Here is a 19,763-nt window from a genome sequence, read left to right on the forward strand (position 1 = left end):
AGTATATCATGCAAAATGCTGGACTGGATGAAGCTCAAGCTGGAATCAAGATTGCCTGGAGAAATATCAATAACCTCACATATGCAAATGACATCACTCTATTGGCAGTAAGTGAAAGGGAACTAAAGAGCACCTTGATGAAAGTGAAAAAGGAAAGTGAAAAAGCTGGCTTAAAACTCAACTTTCAAAAACTAAAATCATGGCATCTGGTCCCATCACTTCATGGCAAATAGATGCAGAAACAATGGAAACAGTGACAGATTTTTCTTGGACTCCAAAATCACTGCTAATGGTGGCTGCAGGCTTGAAATTAACCCTTATCTTCGACAAAAGAGGCAAGAATATACAATGGATTAAAGACAATCTCTTTAACAAGTGGTGCTGGGAAAACTGGTCAACCACTTATAAAAAAATGAAACTAGAACACTTTCTAACACCATTCACAAAAATAAACTCAAAATGGATTAAAGATCTAAACGTAAGACCAGAAACTATAAAACTCCTAGAGGAGAACATAGGCAAAACACTCTCTGACATAAATCACAGCAGGATCCTCTATGATCCACCTCCCAGAATACTGGAAATAAAAGCAAAAATAAACAAATGGGACCTGATAAAAATTAAAAGCTTCTGCACAACAAAGGAAACTATAAGCAAGGTGAAAAGACAGCCTTCAGAATGGGAGAAAATAATAGCAAATGAAGCAACTGACAAACAACTAATCTCAAAAATATATAAGCAACTTATGCAGCTGAATTCCAGAAAAATAAATGACCCAATCAAAAAATGGGCCAAAGAACTAAATAGACATTTCTCCAAAGAAGACATACGGAAGGCTAACAAACACATGAAAAGATGCTCAATATCACTCATTATCAGAGAAATGCAAATCAAGATCACAGTGAGGCACCATTTCACACCAGTCAGAATGGCTGCAATCCAAAAGTCTACAAGCAATAAATGCTGGAGAGGGTGTGGAGAAAAGGGAACCCTCTTACACTGTTGGTGGGAATGTAAGCTAGTACAGCCACTATGGAGAACAGTGTGGAGATTCCTTAAAAAACTGCAAATAGAACTGCCTTATGATCCAGCAATCCGCCTGCTGGGCATACACGCTGAGGAAACCAGAATTGAAAGAGACACGTGTACCCCAATGTTTATTGCAGCACTGTTTATAGTAGCCAGGACATGGAAGCAACCTAGATGTCCATCAGCAGACGAATGGATAAGAAAGCCATGGTACATATACACAACGGACTATTACTCAGCCATTAAAAAGAATAGATTTGAATCAGTTTTAATGAGGTGGGTGAAACTGGAGCCGATTATACAGAGTGAAATAAGCCAGAAGGAAAAACACCAATACAGTCTACTAACACATATATATGGAATTTAGAAAGATGGTAATGATAACCCTGTATGTGAGACAGCAAAAGAAACACAGATGTAAAGAACAGACTTTTGGACTCTGTGGGAGAGGGAGAGGGAGAGGGAGAGGATGGGATGATTTGGGAGAATGGCATTGAAACATATATACCATCATGTAAGAAATGAATCACCAGTCTAGGTTTGATACAGGATACAGGATGCTTGGGGCTGGTGCACTGGGATAACCAAGAGGGATAATATGGGGAAGGTGGTGGGAGAGGGGTTCAGGGTTGGGAACTCATGTACACCTGTGGCGGATTCATGTCAATGTATGGCAAAACCAATACAGTATTGTAAAGTAAAAAAAAAAAAAAATAAAAAAATAAATAAATAAAAAGATACTTGTTCCTTGGAAGAAAAGCTATGACAAACCTGGACAGTGTTTTAAAAAGCAGAGACATCACTTTGGCCACCTGATGCAGCGAAGTGACTCATTAGAAAAGACTCTGATGCTGGGAAAGATTGAAGGCAGGAACAGAAGGAGATGGGAAGACAGAGGATGAGATGGTTCGATGGCATCACCGACTTGATGGACATGAGTTTGAATAAACTCCAGGAGATTTTGTAGGACAGGGAAGCACACAAAACACTTAAGTTCAATTAACAACTATTTACATGGTATGTACATTGTATCAGGTATTCTGAGTAGTCAAGGGATGATTTAAAGCATATGAGAGGATGAGCATAGGTTATATGAAAATACTCCATGAGGTTGCAAAGAGTTGGACACAGCTGAACAACTGAACAACAACATGCTTCTTTTGTTATCAAAACACTCTGCTAAGGAGTTCTGGTCTGTTTCAAAGGTCAGGTCACTGTTTTTTTCAGAGCTTGTTCCCTGATTGATCTTTCACTCTAGGTAGGAAATCTTCTGTTTGTAATGATAGGAGAGGGGGATAAATTGCTCAAAGAAAGGTACAGGATAAATTGACTAGAACCATCAATAGACTGAGTCTTAGAGCTGGAAAGAAAGGGTGCTTGCTGTCAAGGGTGGGAAACTGTAAGAGAATGTTTTCAGGAAATAGTGTTACTGCTAAAAAGGGAAATGGACTTCATGATTTTCCATCTTCTGTATGTTTTTCCTTCTTTTTCTTGTCCCTTGCTACCTAATGTTTCTTCACTGTGGTTTTGATTTTACTCTTCTTTTATAGCAGAAATCATGAAATAAAACAAATTCAGTCATCTGCCCTTCCTATTTTAGAAATGATCTTCAAAATAGTCTCATGAAGACTGACTTTTCCACCAGTCCAGAATATTTCTACTAAGGTGATTTCTTCTTTGAGTAATACGTGTGAAACCAACATTTTTGAATAGAAAGTCTTGATTTTGCTTTAATTTAAAATGATCAAAACAGCAAATGAATGAATGAACGTGAAGCCAGCTTTTCTTGCTAAGGACTACTTAGAACTTAAATACAATTTGAGCTATTTCAGAAAGGAGATTTAGATAATTATGAGAGAAAAATATTGTATTTTTCCTGGTTTAATATTTTTGAAACATCATTTTCATAACAGAAACTGCCCAGATTTTTCTAAATTATTTAGTTAATCATATATAATTATATCCACAAAGGGAAATTTATGATATAAAAAGTCAGATATTCATTTGCATTATGATATAAAAAATAAGGTATTAATTTGCTTTTTAAATAAGATGAAATACAGCATTCCTCTCTAGCTCATTAGGTCAGTTTAGGATGTTAACCACAGTATTGCAATCTCTGATACTTTTTACTTAAGTTCTATGATAATGAAAGATCAAGAATTAACTAGTTAGATACAAAAACAATCAAAACATTTTTAACCCTTACGTTTGATTTTGAGTTTGGATGATTGCATATTTCAGTTACTGCTTTAAGTTGTATAACTGGTGTTCATTTCTTTTGTTTTATATTGGTTTTGGGTAAAATGTCTTATAAGTCTTTCCAAAATGTAACCTTATAATGTCTGGGAATTTAAGTCAAACTCTTCTTAATTGGCTCAAGGTTGTAATTTTGAATATCTATTCTTATTCTCTTCTACGTAACAGTGGTTTTGTTGATGCCTTAATTTCTTCCATCCCTAAATCCCTACATGGCTGTGTGTTTCTGGGTGCCTTTTTACTCTTTTTTGCTGGTATTCATTTCTTAGTATACTGACTTATAGCAAGGTCATCTACACTAAATTTTCCAATAGAGCTAACATGCCTGGCTCCCTCACTTCTGGTCTTTATTTGAGTATCACCTTTCTAGAGAGATCATCCTTGGTGACCTTATTTAAAATTTCAACTACCTTCCCACAATGTTTGATATCCCCTTTGCTTGCTTTTTTCCTTTCGCTCTAACACTTATCATGTTTTTTCATTTTCAATTTGATTTCTAACTGTCTCTTATGCCCTCCTTCTATGGCATCCTGGAATTTAAGTTCCACAAACTTGAATTTTTGTCTGTTTTTTTTCAACTGCCTCCTCAGTGCTGAAGACAGTGTCTGGCACTTAGAAAGTATCCTATAAATATTTGTTGAAATAATTATCACAAGGAAGAATGAAAAGTACTAGTAAGAGAAACATTAAGAAGGTGGGCATGGCAAGTGATTGGGTGAAGCGAAGAAGGCCTTGGGGAAGTGACAAAAAAGACAATGGGCTGTTAGGTCTAAGTTTCTGTGCAAAATGAGACCATTTCCACATTTTTTCAGTAAATATTCATTGAGCTTCTAATGTGTGACAGGTGCAGTTCTCTTCATCCTGGCAATACAATGTGGAACAAAATTGGACATGATTTTAGCCTCCAAGGAGCTTACAGTTTAGTGGAGGAGGCAGGCATTTATCAAATAATCATCAAGGTAAATGTGAAATTTCCACAGCTGTGATAAAGAATACAGCTAGCCCTCCTTATCTACAGTTACACATCCACAGACTCAACCAACTGCAGATCAAAATATTCAGGAAAAAAAAAAAATTCCAGAAAGTTCCCAAAAGCAAAGCTTGAATTTGCAGCCCACAGGCACACAGAACAATTTATGTGCATTGTAATGATGTGACTTACCTACATCATGAAATGATTACCACAGTAAGTTTAGTGATATATCTATTATCTCATATAAGTACAAAACTGAAGAAATATAAAAAAAAATTTTTTTTCTTCTGATGAGAGCTCTTAGGATTTACTCTCTTAATAGCACTCAAATATAACATATAACAATGTTAATTATATTTATCATATTTTACATTTCATCCCTGCTGCTGCTAAGTCACGTCAGTCATGTCCGACTCTGTGTGACCCCATAGACGGCAGCCCAACAGGCTCCTCTGTCCCTGGGATTCTCTAGGCAAGAGTACTGGAGTGGGGTGCCATTGCCTTCTCCAATGCATGAAAGTGAAAAGTGAAAGTGAAGTCGCTCAGTCGTGTCCGACCCTTAGTGACCCCATGGCCTGTAGCCTACCAGGCTCCTCCATCCATGGGATTCTCCAGGCAAGAGTACTGGAGTGGGGTGCCATTGCCTTCTCCACATTTCATCCCTAGTACTTAATTATCTTATAACTAAGTTCATTCCTTTTGATTTCTTCCAGTTCCTCCTCGCCCACCTTCTACCTCTGTTAACCACAGTGATTTCTTTTTCAATGAGTTAGTTTGTTTGCTTGTTTTTGAGGTATAATTGACCCACAGCACTTTGTTAGTTCCTGTTATGTAACACAGTGATTCTGTATTTCTACACATTTCAAATCGTCACCACAATAAATCTAGTTAACCATCTGTTACTGTATAAAGATATTACATTATTATTGACTGTATCTCTATGTTGCTTTTTATCCCTGTGACTCACTTATTTTGCAGCTGGAATTTTGTACCTCTTAAACCCCGTCACCTATTTCTCTTCTTTTTTGAGCCCCTTCCTCTCTGGCAGCCACCTGTTCTCTGTATCTATGAGTCTGTTTTGATTATGTTTATTCATTTGTTTTTTAGGCTCCACATTTAAGTGAAATCATACAGTATTTGTTTTTCTTGTACTTCCTTCATTTAGAGTAATAACCTCTATATCCATTCTTGTTGTTACAAGTGGGCAGATTTCATTCTTTTATGACTGAGTATGATTCCATTGTATATATACATCACATTTTCTTTATCCACTTATCTCTATGTGGGCACTTAGGTTGCTTCTATATCTTGGCTACTGTAAATAATGCCACTAAGTGATGTGTATATTTTCCAGTTGGTGTTTTGTATCCTAGGCATGAAATTGCTCAATCTTCTGAATTTTTAATTTTTTGAGGGGTCTATGTACTGTTTTCCATAGTGGCTGCACTAATTTATGTTATTAGGTACTTAAGAGAGGAGCTAAGCCAGAGAAACTGGGAGCAGGGGTCTGTCACAGGAAAGCCCACAGGGTCCTGCTTGGTCACAAAATCAGGGAACATGATGCCACTAGCTTTGTTCTTTCTTAAGATTGTTTTGGCTATTTGGAGCCTTTTGTGTTTCCATACAAATTTTACAATTCTTTGTAATTGTCCTGTGAAAAATGCCTTTGGTATTTTGATACAGATTGCATTGAAACTGTAGATTGCCTTAGGCAATATGGTCATTTTCAGTTCAGTTTAGTTCAGTCACTCAGTTGTGACCAACTCTTTGTGTCCCCATGGACTGCAGCACGCCAGGCTTCCCTGTCCATCACCAACTTCCTGAGCTTGCTCAAACTCATGTTTATCAAGTCAGTGATGCCATCCATCCATCGCATCCTCCTCTGTCGTCCTATCCCTTTCTCCTCCTGCCTTCAGTCTTTCCCAGCATCAAGGTCTTTTTCATGAGTTCATATCAGGTAGCCAAAGTACAGAGAAGGCAATGGCATCCCACTCCAGTACTCTTACCTGGAAAATCCCCATGGTTGGAGGAGCCTGGTAGGCTGCAGTCCCTGGGGTCACTAAGAGGTGGGCATGACTGAGCAACTTCACTTTCACTTTTCACTTTCATGCATTGGAGAAGGAAATGGCAACCCACTTTAGTGTTCTTGCTTGGAGAATCCCAGGGATGGGGGAGCCTGGTGGGCTGCCATCTATGGGGTCGCACGACTGAAGCGACTTAGCAGCAGCAGCAGCCAAAGTATTGGAACTTTAGCTTCAGCATCAGTCCTTCCAGTGAACATTTAGGGTTGATTTCCTTTAGCATTGACTGGTTTGATCTCTTTGCCATCCAAGGGACTGTCAAGAGTCTTCTCCAACATCACAGTTCAGAAGCATCAATTCTTTGGTGCTCAGCTTTCTCTATAGTTTAACTCTCACATCCAAACATGACTACTGGAAAAACCATAGCTTTCACTAGATGGACCTTTTGTCGGCAAAGTAATGTCTCTGCTTTTTAATATGCTGTCTAGGTTGGTCATAGCTTTTCTTCCAAGGAGCAAGGGTCTTTTAATTTCATGGCTGCAGTCACCATCTGCAGTGATTTTGGAGCCCCCCAAAATAAAGTCTGTCACTGTTTCCATTGTTTCTCCATCCATTTGCTGTGAAGTGATGGAACTAGATGCCATGATCTTATTTTTTTGAATGTTGAGATTTAAGCCAACTTTTTCATTCTTGTCTTTTACTTTTATCAAGAGGCTCTTTAGTTCTTCACTTTCTGCCACGAGTGTGATGTCATCTGCATATCTGATATTGATATTTTTCCCAGCAGTCTTGATCCCAGCTTCTGCTTCATCCAGTTTTGCATTTCGCATGATGTACTCTGCACATAAGTTAAATAAGCAGGGTGACAGTATACAGCCTTGACATACTCCTTTCCCAATTTGGAACCAGTCCATTGTTCCATGTCTGGTGCTAATTGTTGCTTCTTGACCTGCATACAGATTTCTCAGGAGGCAGGTAAGATGGTCATTTTAACAGCATTATTTCTCTCAATTCATGATCATGGTGTATCTTTATACCTCTTTGTGTCATTTTCAGTTTATTTCAATGTCTTATAGTTTTCTGAGTGCAGGTCTTTTACCTCATTAGTTCAGTTTGTTCCTAGATATTTTAGTTATTTTTGTGTGTGTGTGTGATTGTAAGTTAGATTGTTTTCTTAATTTCTCTTTCTGATAGTTCATCGTTAGTGTATAGAAACATAACAGATTTTTGTATGTCAGTTAGTATCCCATAGTTTACTGAATTCATTGATGAGTTCTGGTAGTTCTTTGGTGATTTCTTTAGGATTTTTTATGTATAGTATCAAGTCATTTGCAGAAGAAGTTATACTTCCTTTTTAGTGTGAATTTCTTATTTCTTTTTCTTGTCTGATTGCTGTTGCTCAGACTTCTAATACCGTGTTGAATAAAAGTGGTGAGAGTGGGCATCCTTGTCTTCTTCCTGATCTTAGAGGAAATGCTTTCATCATTGAGCTCTTCATCACTGAGTACTATCTTACCTTTGGGCTTGTCGTATATGGCCTGTATCATGTTGAGGTATGTTCTCTCTAAGCCCACTTTGTTGAGCGTTTTTATTATAAATAGATGTTGAATTCATTCCAGAGAGAAGGTAGGAGTATGGCAAGAATGAAGGGTTGTAATCCATCCACTCGGTAAGCTGAAGACGCAAACTGGGAGGTGGTGAAAGATGAAGCTAGAGAGGAAAGTGAAGGTCAGAGATGGTTAAGTTTGGCTTTTGAAAAAGATTATTCTGTCTACACTATTTAGAATGGATTGGTACAGACTAATCATGAGACATTTGTTCAGACTAAAGATAAAGTGAGTGGTAATAGTTACAGATTTGGAGATGCATGGACAAATTTGAGAGAGAAATTTAGGAGGTAAAATGTACACGATGAAGCTAACTTAAATTAAACACTATTTTCATGTTAGATACTAGGTACTAGTGATACAAAAAAGATAGCCTTCAGTAGAGGAGCTCTCTGGAGTAATACATTCCTTTATACACAAATACAGAAGCATACACATCTATGGATATTTATATATGTATATGTATTGCTTTGGGGTGATAGTGAGGGAAACTACCACCTGTTTTTCACAAAAGAGATGAATGAAGACTTTTATATATCTTCTGAAATAGCAAGGAATTTCCTTAGTGAGTAAGGAGAAAAGGGAATTCTAGGGAGAGAGAACTATTTGAACAAAGTTAGAAAGTCATGAGAAAGCAACATTTGCTCAGGAAAGCAAATGTTTAGAACATGAAGGAATTTGTAAGGCATGCTAATGACATAGAATTTTCCTTTTAAACTGGAATAGCCTTAACACTGTCCTCCTCTCTCAGTGCCCTGAGGTTTAGCAAGGAATCTCTAGAGTTGATTGGGAATAGAGATGGAAAGATGGGTTATTATGTTTGAAGAGGGGGCTTTCACTTGAAATGTTTACAAACAGAAATGAGACTAGAGATAGAAAGTAGATATGGAGATTGAATGTACCATACAGGTGATGTCTAAGCCCTTGATAATAGGTATTGTCGAGGCAAAAAGAAGGAAACCTTGTATAACACGTACATTGAATATCAAAGTAGTAAAAGAATTTGGGAGATGGAAAAAGAAGAGATGGATAAGAGAAGTTGGTAAATATGTAAAGTAAGTTGGAATATGAATGGCTGCCATGTCTAATTTGCTTCATTACTTTGGATCCCTTGGCCTAGGACTTAAGGAAAGGGTTGTTTTCTTGCTTTTTGAATAGGTTACGTAAAAGCTAAAAGTGATTTTTTTTTATGCCTTCTAAACCTAGACTGTTTTCTTACTCATATTTAAGATTAACTGTTCCTTTGCTTTAATTAGCAGTATTTTATCGACACTCTAAAACACCTGCTTGGTAGTCCGCAATGTATGCATTATTGTATTTCTACTAGAAACCTAAGTGTTGTAAAATGACTTTAATTTATTTCAAAGCTTTTCATTGTTGTTGTTTTATGTAAAATAAACATTACCACATAGATTCAACTGATCAAACTAATATTATTTTACTGCTAATCCTGACAGATTTGTTTACAAAAAAGATACTAAAGAAATTACTCAGATAGTTCAAAGTGTGCCAGCTTGGAGATTATACATCTCTGGTCAATTATTTAAATTTTGCTGTATTTCTTTCCATGAGTTGATAGCTTCAGTGCTTTGGGCTAATATTCAGCCTATTAGTTGGCTTATTACCTTTCAGAAACCAGCTTGTGTTTGGTGTAAATTAAGTGACAGAGAATACCTACTTGAGTTATGAATGTGATTTCTTAATTTTATCTTTCTTGATCTACTTGATGAATTATTTGATTATACCTAATGGAGAAGAGGGAAGGATTTTCTTGTATGTGAATTTCCATTGAATGCTCTGCAGGTATTTCCTTATGAAAATTATTTTAATCAAGGCAGAGGCTTTTTCTTCATATTTATGTATTGATAGTATTAAACAGATAGGGTTAAAAAAATTAAGAGCAGAAAAACAATTAACCAGGAATAATAGTATAATCTCCAGGTTAATTCTAGATGAATGGATATTGCTTAGGTACTATATACCACACTCATAGTCTATAATAAATTTTAAATAAGAATAGTTTAGCTTAAGTCTGTATAATACAAAAGTAAAGTTTGTATGGTGTTTAAGAGAGGCATTCAAGGAGTATGGTTTTTGTAAATGTATTCTCAGTTGCTGAAAATTAACAAAAATGTGTATACTTGCTATAAACATTTGATGATTCTTAAAAATTGGAATTGTATAATTTCCCCCTCAATAATGTCAGTGTTGGAGATAGAAACTAATTTTTCTGGGGATCAGAATGTTTTATATGAATCTTTGATTCTGGTTTGATTTTCTAGTGTCTTGCATAAAAATTCAAATGTGAGCAGAAAGTATTTAATAAATTTAGGGATAGATATGTGATTCCAATAAAAGTGTAAGTGAGGAAACTAAATTCTTTGAAATGAGTTTTCTGATTATTCAGACTTTAAAGCCATCATGGTCAACAAAAGAGTCCGAAATGCAGCACTTGGATGCAGTCTCAAAAACCACAGAATGATCTCTGTTCGTTTCCAAGGCAAACCATTCAATATCATGGTAATCCCAGTAACGCTGAAGAAACTGAAGTTGAACAGTTTTATGAAGGCCTACAAGACCTTTTAGAACTAACACCCAAAAAAGATGTCCTTTTCATTATAGGGGACTGGAATGCATAAGTAGGAAGTCAAGAAACACCTGGAGTAACAGGCAAATTTGGCCTTAGAATGTGGAATGAAGCAGGGCAAAGACTAATAGAGTTTTGCCAACAAAATGCACTGGTCATAGCAAACACCCTCTTCCAACAACACGAGAAGACTCTACACATGGACATCACCAGATGGTCAACACTGAAATCGGATTGATTATATTCTTTGCAGCCAAGATGGAGAAGCTCTATACCGTCAACAAAAACAGGACCAGGAGCTGACTGTGGGTGGCTCAGATCATGAACTCCTTATTGCCAAATTCAGACTTAAATTGAAGAAAGTAGAGAAAACCACTAGACCATTCGGGTATGACCTAAATCAAATCCCTTTTGATTGTACAGTGGAAGTGAGAAATAGATTTAAGGGCCTAGATCTGATAGATAGAGTGCCTGATGAAGGAGACAGGGATCAAGACCATCCCCATGGAAAAGAAATGCAAAAAAGCAAAATGGCTGTCTGGGGAGGCCTTACAAATAGCTGTGAAAAGAAGAGAGGTGAAAAGCAAAGGAGAAAAGGAAAGATATAAGCATCTGAATGCAGAGTTCCAAAGAATAGCAAGAAGAGATAAGAAAGCCTTCTTCAGCGATCAATGCAAAGAAATAGAGGAAAATAACAGAATGGGAAAGACTAGAGATCTCTTCAAGAAAATTAGAGACACCAAGGGAACATTTCATGCAAAGATGGGCTAGATAAAGGACAGAAATGGTATGGACCTAACAGAAGCAGAAGATATTAAGAAGAGGTGGCAAGAATACACAGAAGAACTGTACAAAAAAGATCTTCACGACCCAGATAATCATGATGATGTGATCACTAATCTAGAGCCAGACATCCTGGAATGTGAAGTCAAGTGGGCCTTAGAAAGCATCACTACAAACAAAGCTAGTGGAGGTGATGGCATTCCAGTTGAGCTATTTCAAATCCTGAAAGATGATGCTGTGAAAGTGCTGCACTCAATATGCCAACAAATGTGGAAAACTCAGCAGTGGCCACAGGACTGGAAAAGGTCAGTTTTCATTCAAATTCCAAAGAAAGGCAATGCCAAAGAATGCTCAAACTACTGCACAATTGCACTCATCTCACATGCTAGTAGAGTAATGCTCAAAATTCTCCAAGCCAGGCTTCAGCAATACGTGAACTGTGAATTCCCTGATGTTCAAGCTGGTTTTAGAAAAGGCAGAGGAACCAGAGATCAAATTGCCAATATCCGCTGGATCATGGAAAAAGCAAGAGAGTTCCAGAAAAACATCTATTTCTGCTTTATTGACTATGCCAAAGCCTTTGACTGTGTGGATCACAATAAACTGTGGAAAATTCTGAAAGAGATGGGAATACAGACCACCTGACCTGCCTCTTGAGAAATCTGTATGCAGGTCAGGAAGCAACAGTGAGAACTGGACATGGAACAACAGACTGGTTCTAAATAGGAAAAGGAGTACATCATGGCTGTATATTGTCAGCCTGCTTATTTAACTTATATGCAGAGTACATCATGAGTAACGCTGAACTGGAAGAAACACAAGCTGGAATCAAGATTGCCGGGAGAAATATCAGTAACCTCAGATATGCAGATGACACCACCCTTATGGCAGAAAGTGAAGAGGAGCTAAAAGCCTCTTGATGAAAGTGAAAGAGGAGAGCGAAAAAGTTGGCTTAAAGCTCAACATTCAGAAAACGAAGAACATGGCATCTGGTCCCATCCCTTCATGGGAAATAGATGGGAAACAGTAGAAACATTGTGAGACTTTATTTTTTGGGGCTCCAAAATCACTGCAGATGGTGACTGCAGCCATGAAATTAAAAGATGCTTATTCCTTGGAAGAAAAGTTATGACCAACCTAGACAGTATATTCAAAAGCAGAGACTTACTTTGCTGACTAAGGTCAGTCTAGTCAAGGCTATGGTTTTTCCTGTGGTCATGTATGGATGTGAGAGTTGGACTGTGAAGAAGGCTGAGTGCTGAAGAATTGATGCTTTTAAACTGTGGTGTTAGAGAAGACTCTTGAGAGTCCCTTGGACTGCAAGGGGATCCAACCAGTCCATTCTGAAGGAGATCAGCCCTGGGATTTCTTTGGAAGGAATGATGCTAAAGCTGAAGCTCCAGCACTTTGGCCACCTCATGCGAAGAGTTGACTCATTGGAAAAGACTCTGATGCTGGGAGGGATTGGGGGCAGGAGGAGAAGGGGATGACAGAGGATGAGATGGCTGGATGGCATCAGGGACTCGATGAACATGAGTCTGAGTGAACTCCGGGAGCTGGTGATGGACAGGGAGGCCTGACGTGCTGAGATTCATGGGGTTGCAAAGAGTCGGACAAGACTGAGCGACTGAACTGAACTGAACTGATAGGTAATGCTTTATTATCTAATTGACTTAAATAATATATGTATGTATTGACTATCCATAGAACTTTTTAGACTGTAACTTAAAGTAGTACTGATGATATTTTAAGAGAGTACAAAAGCATTAAATTGTTTACACTACATCAATTAGCCTTTGATGGTTTTTGTCTTTGTTATGCAAATTTATTCTCCTTACTCAGAAAGGAGCGATCTTTTAGATGTTTATTTACACAGCAGGTCAGTAGACTTTTGGTCTACACATCTGTGAATAGGTACATGTGGTTGTTTTGAACATTTCAAATTGTTTAGGTTTTCCTCCACTTTTCATAGCATTTTATATATTGATTTTGGTAGATTAGAGAAGAAAGACACACTCATATACTTCGTTATTTGATTTTGTACTTTTAAAATTTCTAACATAATAACTGAGGGAAATCTTCAAGTCATATCAAATTAGTTTTGGCTCTTTGGTATGCCCTAAAAGGAATTTATAAAATTCAATCCAGTAAGTATGTTTTAAATGTTTTTTATGTGCCTAGCACTGTTGGGGAATCAAGAGGTTACCAAAATGGAGATTATCACCTGCCTTGGCATCCAGTTCATGTGTTACTCCTGAGTAATGATGTGACCTTGAAAATGTTACTTGATTATTTAAGCCTCAGTTCCTACTACGTTTATTTACTTTTATTTTTTCATTAAAATTTTTTTTCTTTCTTTTTCCTTTACTTTTTTTTAACTTACTTTTTTAAAATTTTTCTTTTTTTCTTTTTGTTTTTGTTTCTTCCTTTCTTTCTTTCTGGTTCCTACTATGGAAAATGAAGATTTTGGAGCTATATCCTCTGTAAGGTCTCTTACAAATGTAACATTATTTGCAGTTATCAGAGTTGACTTTCTAAAGGGCTAGATATCTTCTGATTACATTTCTAGAACCACTCTCTATTCTTCTCCACCCTGTATGTGTCCTGAGAGGCTGACCTTTACCACCTATTTCATCTGGTTCCCCTTCCCTTTGACTTCTGATTGTATTATACCAGTTAAGGTACCAGCTGGAGATCAAAAGGTGAAGGGAAAGTGAATTCACTGTACGCTCTTGTGTTGCCTTGAGTTGGCTGCTTTTCTCTCCCTAAAGTCGGATATCCTGCCGGGGGCCCTTTGTGTATAACTAATCATTACTCCTCTTGCCCTTCAGGCTTAGGAATGGTAATGTCTTTGGTTGTTGTGAGATCTGGAACTGTGCACTGTTCCCCATTCTCTATTCCCTAAACTCTGTCTACATCTTTGTGAGTAGTTCCTTAGTTAAGCTGTCATTCTCAAATTGCCAAGATTGGGTGTGCTACTTTTTTCTTTCCTGCCAGAACTGAGTGAATTATTCTGTCCTCTAGGAATCAATCTTGCCACCAACCTCTATATCTTAAGGTCTTGCTACCAATAAGTGTCATCAAGAGTCTTTATAAAATGAAAATATTCTAGTAGGGACTACATGATAAGCTCTGTGACTAATGTTAATTTTCAGCAGTTACAGTTGGATTGTATGCTACTTATTTTAGAGACATGTGAATGTACATGTGTGTGCTCCCTTTTCTTCACTTTGTAATCAAGTGAGAGCTCAACAATTTTATTTAAGTAATTTTCCTTGCAGAAAATATCATTAGGCTAGTTAGATTAAGATATGTGGAATCTTTTCTTGTGGCAGTGGAGAATCTTTGAAGAGTTTTAAGATATGAAGTGATCTGGCTAAATTTCCACTTTTTTATAGGCTACTCAATGGCCATATGTTGGGAGAATTTGTAGGCAAGGAGACTGATGTTTTATATTAGATAAAAGATAACAAATAACTGAACAAAACAGTGATGATCAGTGTGTTGAAGGAAGGAGTTGAAAAGTCAGCAGTTGTAGCAGTGGATGAGATGAAGGGGAAAATACTTGCCATCGTACTCTTTTTTTGTGTTACTAACGAGACGGAGAGTGATGTTGCTCCATGATATGAAGAATAAGGAAGGAGGGTTAGGTTTGGGGGAAATTGATGAATTAAATATTGGGCTTGTGTGTTTGAAATGCCTAAAGGACATCTAAGTTTTCCTGTCCAATAGACAGTTGATTGACTGAATAGTCTGAAACAAGAAGACCTGATTAAAAATTATTATTTAAGGCATCATCAGCAAGGCAATATTGAAGCCAAAAAGAGAATGAAATCCCTTGTGGTTTGTTTGTTTGTTTGTTTGTTTTCTGTGTGTGTGTGTGTGTGTGTTAAAAAATACTGTGCACCACAGAGGGAAATGCAGGGGATACTACTGCATTACAAATTAGATAGAAGAAGTTGACCTAAGGAAGGACAGAGAAGGAATGGTTAAAGAACTATGCAGGGATCCAGGAGACTGGTTGCATATAAGCTAAGGAAATAAAGGTTTTAAGACATAAGCCATCAATAAGGGCAAATTTACCCAAATTTCAGAAAAAATATTATTTTAAGCTGACAGTTAAGTGATTATCTTTGGAAAAGCAGTTTCAAGGAGTAAGGATTTATTGGAAATCAGATTCCTGTATGGAAGGAACAGAGAGAGCCAGTATAAGTTGACAGGAAAAGATTTGGATGGGTAAAGGAAGATGTGCTTAGTTGCTCAGTCATATCCAACTCTTTGCGACCCTTTGGACTGTAGCCCACCAGGCTCCTGTGTCCATAGGATTTCCCAGGCAAGAAAGGAAGATGGAGGGTTTTATGTGTGTTTGTATGTATGTGCATGTATGTCTATGGTTGGTTAGGAGGGTAGGTAGGTAGGTGGGCAGTTATCCTCCTTATTTCTGTGAGGATAGAGCAGGCCAGAGTGAAAGTTTGAAGATAACAGGAGAAGGGATGTCATATAAAAGCTGGAGGGGAGTCTTGGTTCAGTAGCACAGTACAAGATTGGCCTTGAGTGGAGGAGAGACTTGAAGTGAGGACAGGTGTGATTGAAGATAAATTTATAGGTAATGGGTCAGAAAAATTGAGATGAATCTGGTCTGAGTGCCTTTATTTTCGGATGATGTCAAAGACAATATCTGTAAATCAGAAAATTGTTTATAGATATTATTGAAGTGGGGGTTCAAGGAGGTTGTTGAAAATTTAGGATAGTTGAGAAGTGAGGCAGTGTGGTGCAGTGGTTTAGAGCATGGGCTCTGGAACTCTTCTGCTGATTACTTGCATGACCACAAGCAAATTACACTATCTGTGCTTCAATTTTCATCTAAGAATGGGGATGATTATAGTTCCTACCTCATTAAAATATTGTATTAATAAATGTTTAAGTATAAATATATGTGTGACGTTTATCTGGTACATAGTAAATATTCTATAAATTATACTTCTGATTTATACTGCTACTTATCAAGTTTTCTTATTCTCTTTCTCGCCCTTTCTAATGCTCTCGAAATGGAATACTACCTGACTTAAATGGTGCTGTGTAATTATAACCATGAATATATGCATGGGTGCTTCTCAAGTGGCTCAGTGGTAAAGAATTCACCTACCAATGCAGGCTATGCAGAAGACTCAAGAGACATGGGTTCAGTCTCTGGGTCGGGAAGATTCCCTGGAGGAGGAAATGGCAACCACTCCAGTATTCTTGCCTAGAGAATCCAGTGGATAGAGGAGCCTGGTGTACTACAGTCTGTAGGTCCAAGAAGAGTCAGACACGACTGGGTGACTGAGCATGCATAGTATGGGTGGCATCTCTTTATTGAGTTATGTTCTTTTACATTAAGGTATATTAGGTTTCCAAAATGTTCATTTGAGTTTTTTCTGTATGATGGTATGGAAAAAACTGAATGAACTTTTTTGCCAATCCAATATATAATTTTTATGTGAGAGAAGTTAGATGTTTCATAAAATCCAATTTGTTCTTATCCCTTAACCTTAATATATTACTTAGTCTATGTGTTTCCATTTCTTTTACTCCTTTTATAATGGGCCCTTAATAATCTCAAAAGTGAACCATTAAATCAATTTAAAAATTAATTTGAGGTACTTTTAAGTTCATCTTGTGGAGGGAGAGTCCTATGAGATTCTCATAAACTATAAATGAGTTTTTATTTGCCCGAAAGTGAGTTGTTCAGTCATCTGTCTTTGAAATTTTACTTTGATGTGTCATGTGGTACATTAGATGAGAATTATTTCTCTATTTGACACACAATATAGTGTTTTTTGTTTGTTTGTTTGCTCATTTGTTTTACAGGTGCCTGAAAAGTTTTGTGAAAATCAAATTAAAAAAAGAAAAACTTTTCCTTCCCCATTGCATTCTACTATAATTTTAGTATGTTTTATTTGAATAAAGAATTAGTTGTTGTTTAGTCACTAAGTCATGTCTGACTGTTTTGTGACCCCGTGAGTTGTAGCCCACAAGGCTTCTCTGTCCATAGGATTTCCCACACAAGAATACTGCAGTGGGATGCCATTTACTTCTCTACAGGATCTTTCCGACCCAAGGATTGAACCCTCATTTCTTGCACTGGCAGGCAGATTCTTTACCACTAAGCTACTAGGGAAGCCTCCAATGAATTAGTAAGTATTCCAGAAATCAACAAAAGCTTGATATGATTAAACGGTAAATTGTATTTTTTAATTTTCAATTTTCATCTCAGATTTGGAAGTCCATAAACATTGGAATACTATTGCATAACGAAATTAAGTGCAACTTCTAAATTTTACAAAATAAAAAGTTTTAGTATATAATATTTGTTAAAATATGTCAAAACAAAATCCTGTCTGGGAATATTACTTAAGAGTAATCTGATTTAGAAAAAGATAAAAGGTAAATCTCAGGATATGAAATTTTGTAAGTTTTCCTTTCTTGGAATATTTAGAAAAATTGAAGAAGTGTCTCTTGTAGTAAGGCTAGAAATAGTTGTTGAAGGGCGAGAAGCAGGTGTAGAATGCTTTCAAGAGGATGTTTTTGGAACAAGGCAGGAAATAGGGTGCCTTCAGGATGGGAGCTGTGACTCAGATTAAGCATAAGACTTAAGGTAATTTTATTTCTTTGGAAGGAATGATGCTAAAGCTGAAACTCCAGTACTTTGGCCACCTCATGCGAAGAGTTGACTCATTGGAAAAGACTTTGATGCTGGGAGGGATTGGGGGCAGGAGGAGGAGGGGACGGCAGAGGATGAGATGGCTGGATGGCATCACTGACTCAATGGACGTGGGTCTGAGTGAACTCCGGGAGTTGGTGATGGACAGGGAGGCCTGGCGTGCTGCTATTCATGGTGTCGTAAAGAGTCGGACACGACTGAGCGACTGTACTGAACTGATAGTTACTTCAGTCTAGGTCTTGGAGTTTAATCTATTAGAAGATTTAAAAACAGATCAGTTAACATACTATGATAGCCAGTGTCCACAAGATGGCTTCCATTGATTTTTACTCTCTGGTGTTCGTATTATTTCACAGTTCCTTTCCATAATGAATTGGGTTGACCAGTGTGACTAATAAGATGTTAAGAAATTATGGTGCTTTTCATTTCAAAGGCTAGGTCAGAAAAGAAAGTGTGTTGTATCCTGGATTACTTGCTTTGAGAGGCCAGTTCCATGCTATTAGGATGCTTAAGCAACCCATGGAGAGGCCTGTACCAGGTGAGTGAGTTCTCTTGAAAGCAGATCTTCTAGCTTGAACAAGCCTTCAGAGGAATGCAACCTTGGCTGACCCTGTTATTGCATCCTAAGAGAGACCCCAAGCCAGATACTTATATATTTCTGACCCATAGAAATGGTGAGATAATAAATGTTTCTTGTTTTAAACCCTTTAATTTAGGGTAATTTGTAACAGAACACAGAGATATAATATTCACAAATAAGAACAGTTTCATCTGTGATAATTGCCATTAGAGAAAGTTGTGTACCTTTGTGAGAATGGCAAATAGACTTCTGATTTAGTATGGGCATTTGGGAAAGGCTTATGAGCTCAGATCTAAAAATAGGAAAGAACATTCCCACCAGGGATAGCACATGAAATCCATTGTGGGAGAAAACAAGGCACTTCTGGAAACCCTGAAGACCAACCGATTTGCTAAAATAGACATCAGAGAAGAGATGGAAAGAGATGAAGTCTTCATCAGAAAATGGTAGGCCTGAGACTACATTAAGGGTTTTGATATTTATTTGAAAAACAGTGGGAATCCATTGAAAAGTTTTCAGTAGGAGATGTGGGTAAACTAGATTAGATATGTATTTTGTAACAACATTTTGTGAGCATAGATAAGAGGTTGTAGGCTGATGCAAGCAGACCAGTTAGAAAGTAATTGAATTTATTTAAAGAGATTTTGATAGAGTGGTGGCACTTTAGATGGAGCAAAGTAGACAGATTTGAGAGGTTTTGTATTAAAAATAAACAGAATGTGGTGATGAAGAGGTAGACATGAGAGGTGAAGCGGGATGAAGCTGTTAAGGGAGGTAGGTATATGACCTTGTCATTGGCTGCATGAAGACTCAGATTTTTTAAGGAAAATTTCTGTTTTGTTTTGGACATTTTTTACATGCTTTTCACATAGCTAACGTGGAGTTTCAAGAACTAGTTGGATAAATTGTTCGGGAACTCAGAGAAGTCTGAGCATGAGATAAGAACTTGTCAAATTTATTTCATATAAAGTCATAAATCATGTGTCGCAGTCCGAGGAGTATTATGGTCAAAAGAACATGGTTCATTAAAACAACAATTATTTCAAAATAATGCAAGATTTTTATGCATTTCTCAAAACTATGACTGGAACGCTTAATTCACAGTAGTACTTTCTAATATTGTTCTCGTTCCTTTTCTCATCTTCTGTCTTCATCAAATGCAGTGGCTCTACCATCTCTTTTTTCAAAACTCTTGAAGAAGCTACCCCTCTACTCCCATCC

The 19,763-nt window shown here is 37.3% G+C and overlaps 1 protein-coding gene across 2 annotated transcripts in view; it reads left to right on the forward strand.

The window, feature by feature from the left end:
- The window catches only part of METTL15 (methyltransferase 15, mitochondrial 12S rRNA N4-cytidine), a 230,018-nt gene that overhangs the window by 20,812 nt on the left and 189,443 nt on the right, over positions 1–19,763 (forward strand). Inside the window, exon 2 of one of the 2 annotated variants that reach the window (XM_060400032.1) lies at positions 1–19,763. This exon is cut by the window's right edge and continues 13,012 nt beyond it. The exons of the other annotated variant lie outside the window; for it this stretch is intronic. Coding sequence (XP_060256015.1) covers positions 200–1,396 — 1,197 coding nt within the window. The 5' untranslated portion in view covers positions 1–199 and the 3' untranslated portion in view covers positions 1,397–19,763. 2 annotated transcript variants of the gene reach the window in all.

The sequence above is a fragment of the Ovis aries genome, chromosome 15 (assembly GCF_016772045.2).
Source record: "Ovis aries strain OAR_USU_Benz2616 breed Rambouillet chromosome 15, ARS-UI_Ramb_v3.0, whole genome shotgun sequence".
Lineage (NCBI taxonomy): Eukaryota > Metazoa > Chordata > Mammalia > Artiodactyla > Bovidae > Ovis > Ovis aries.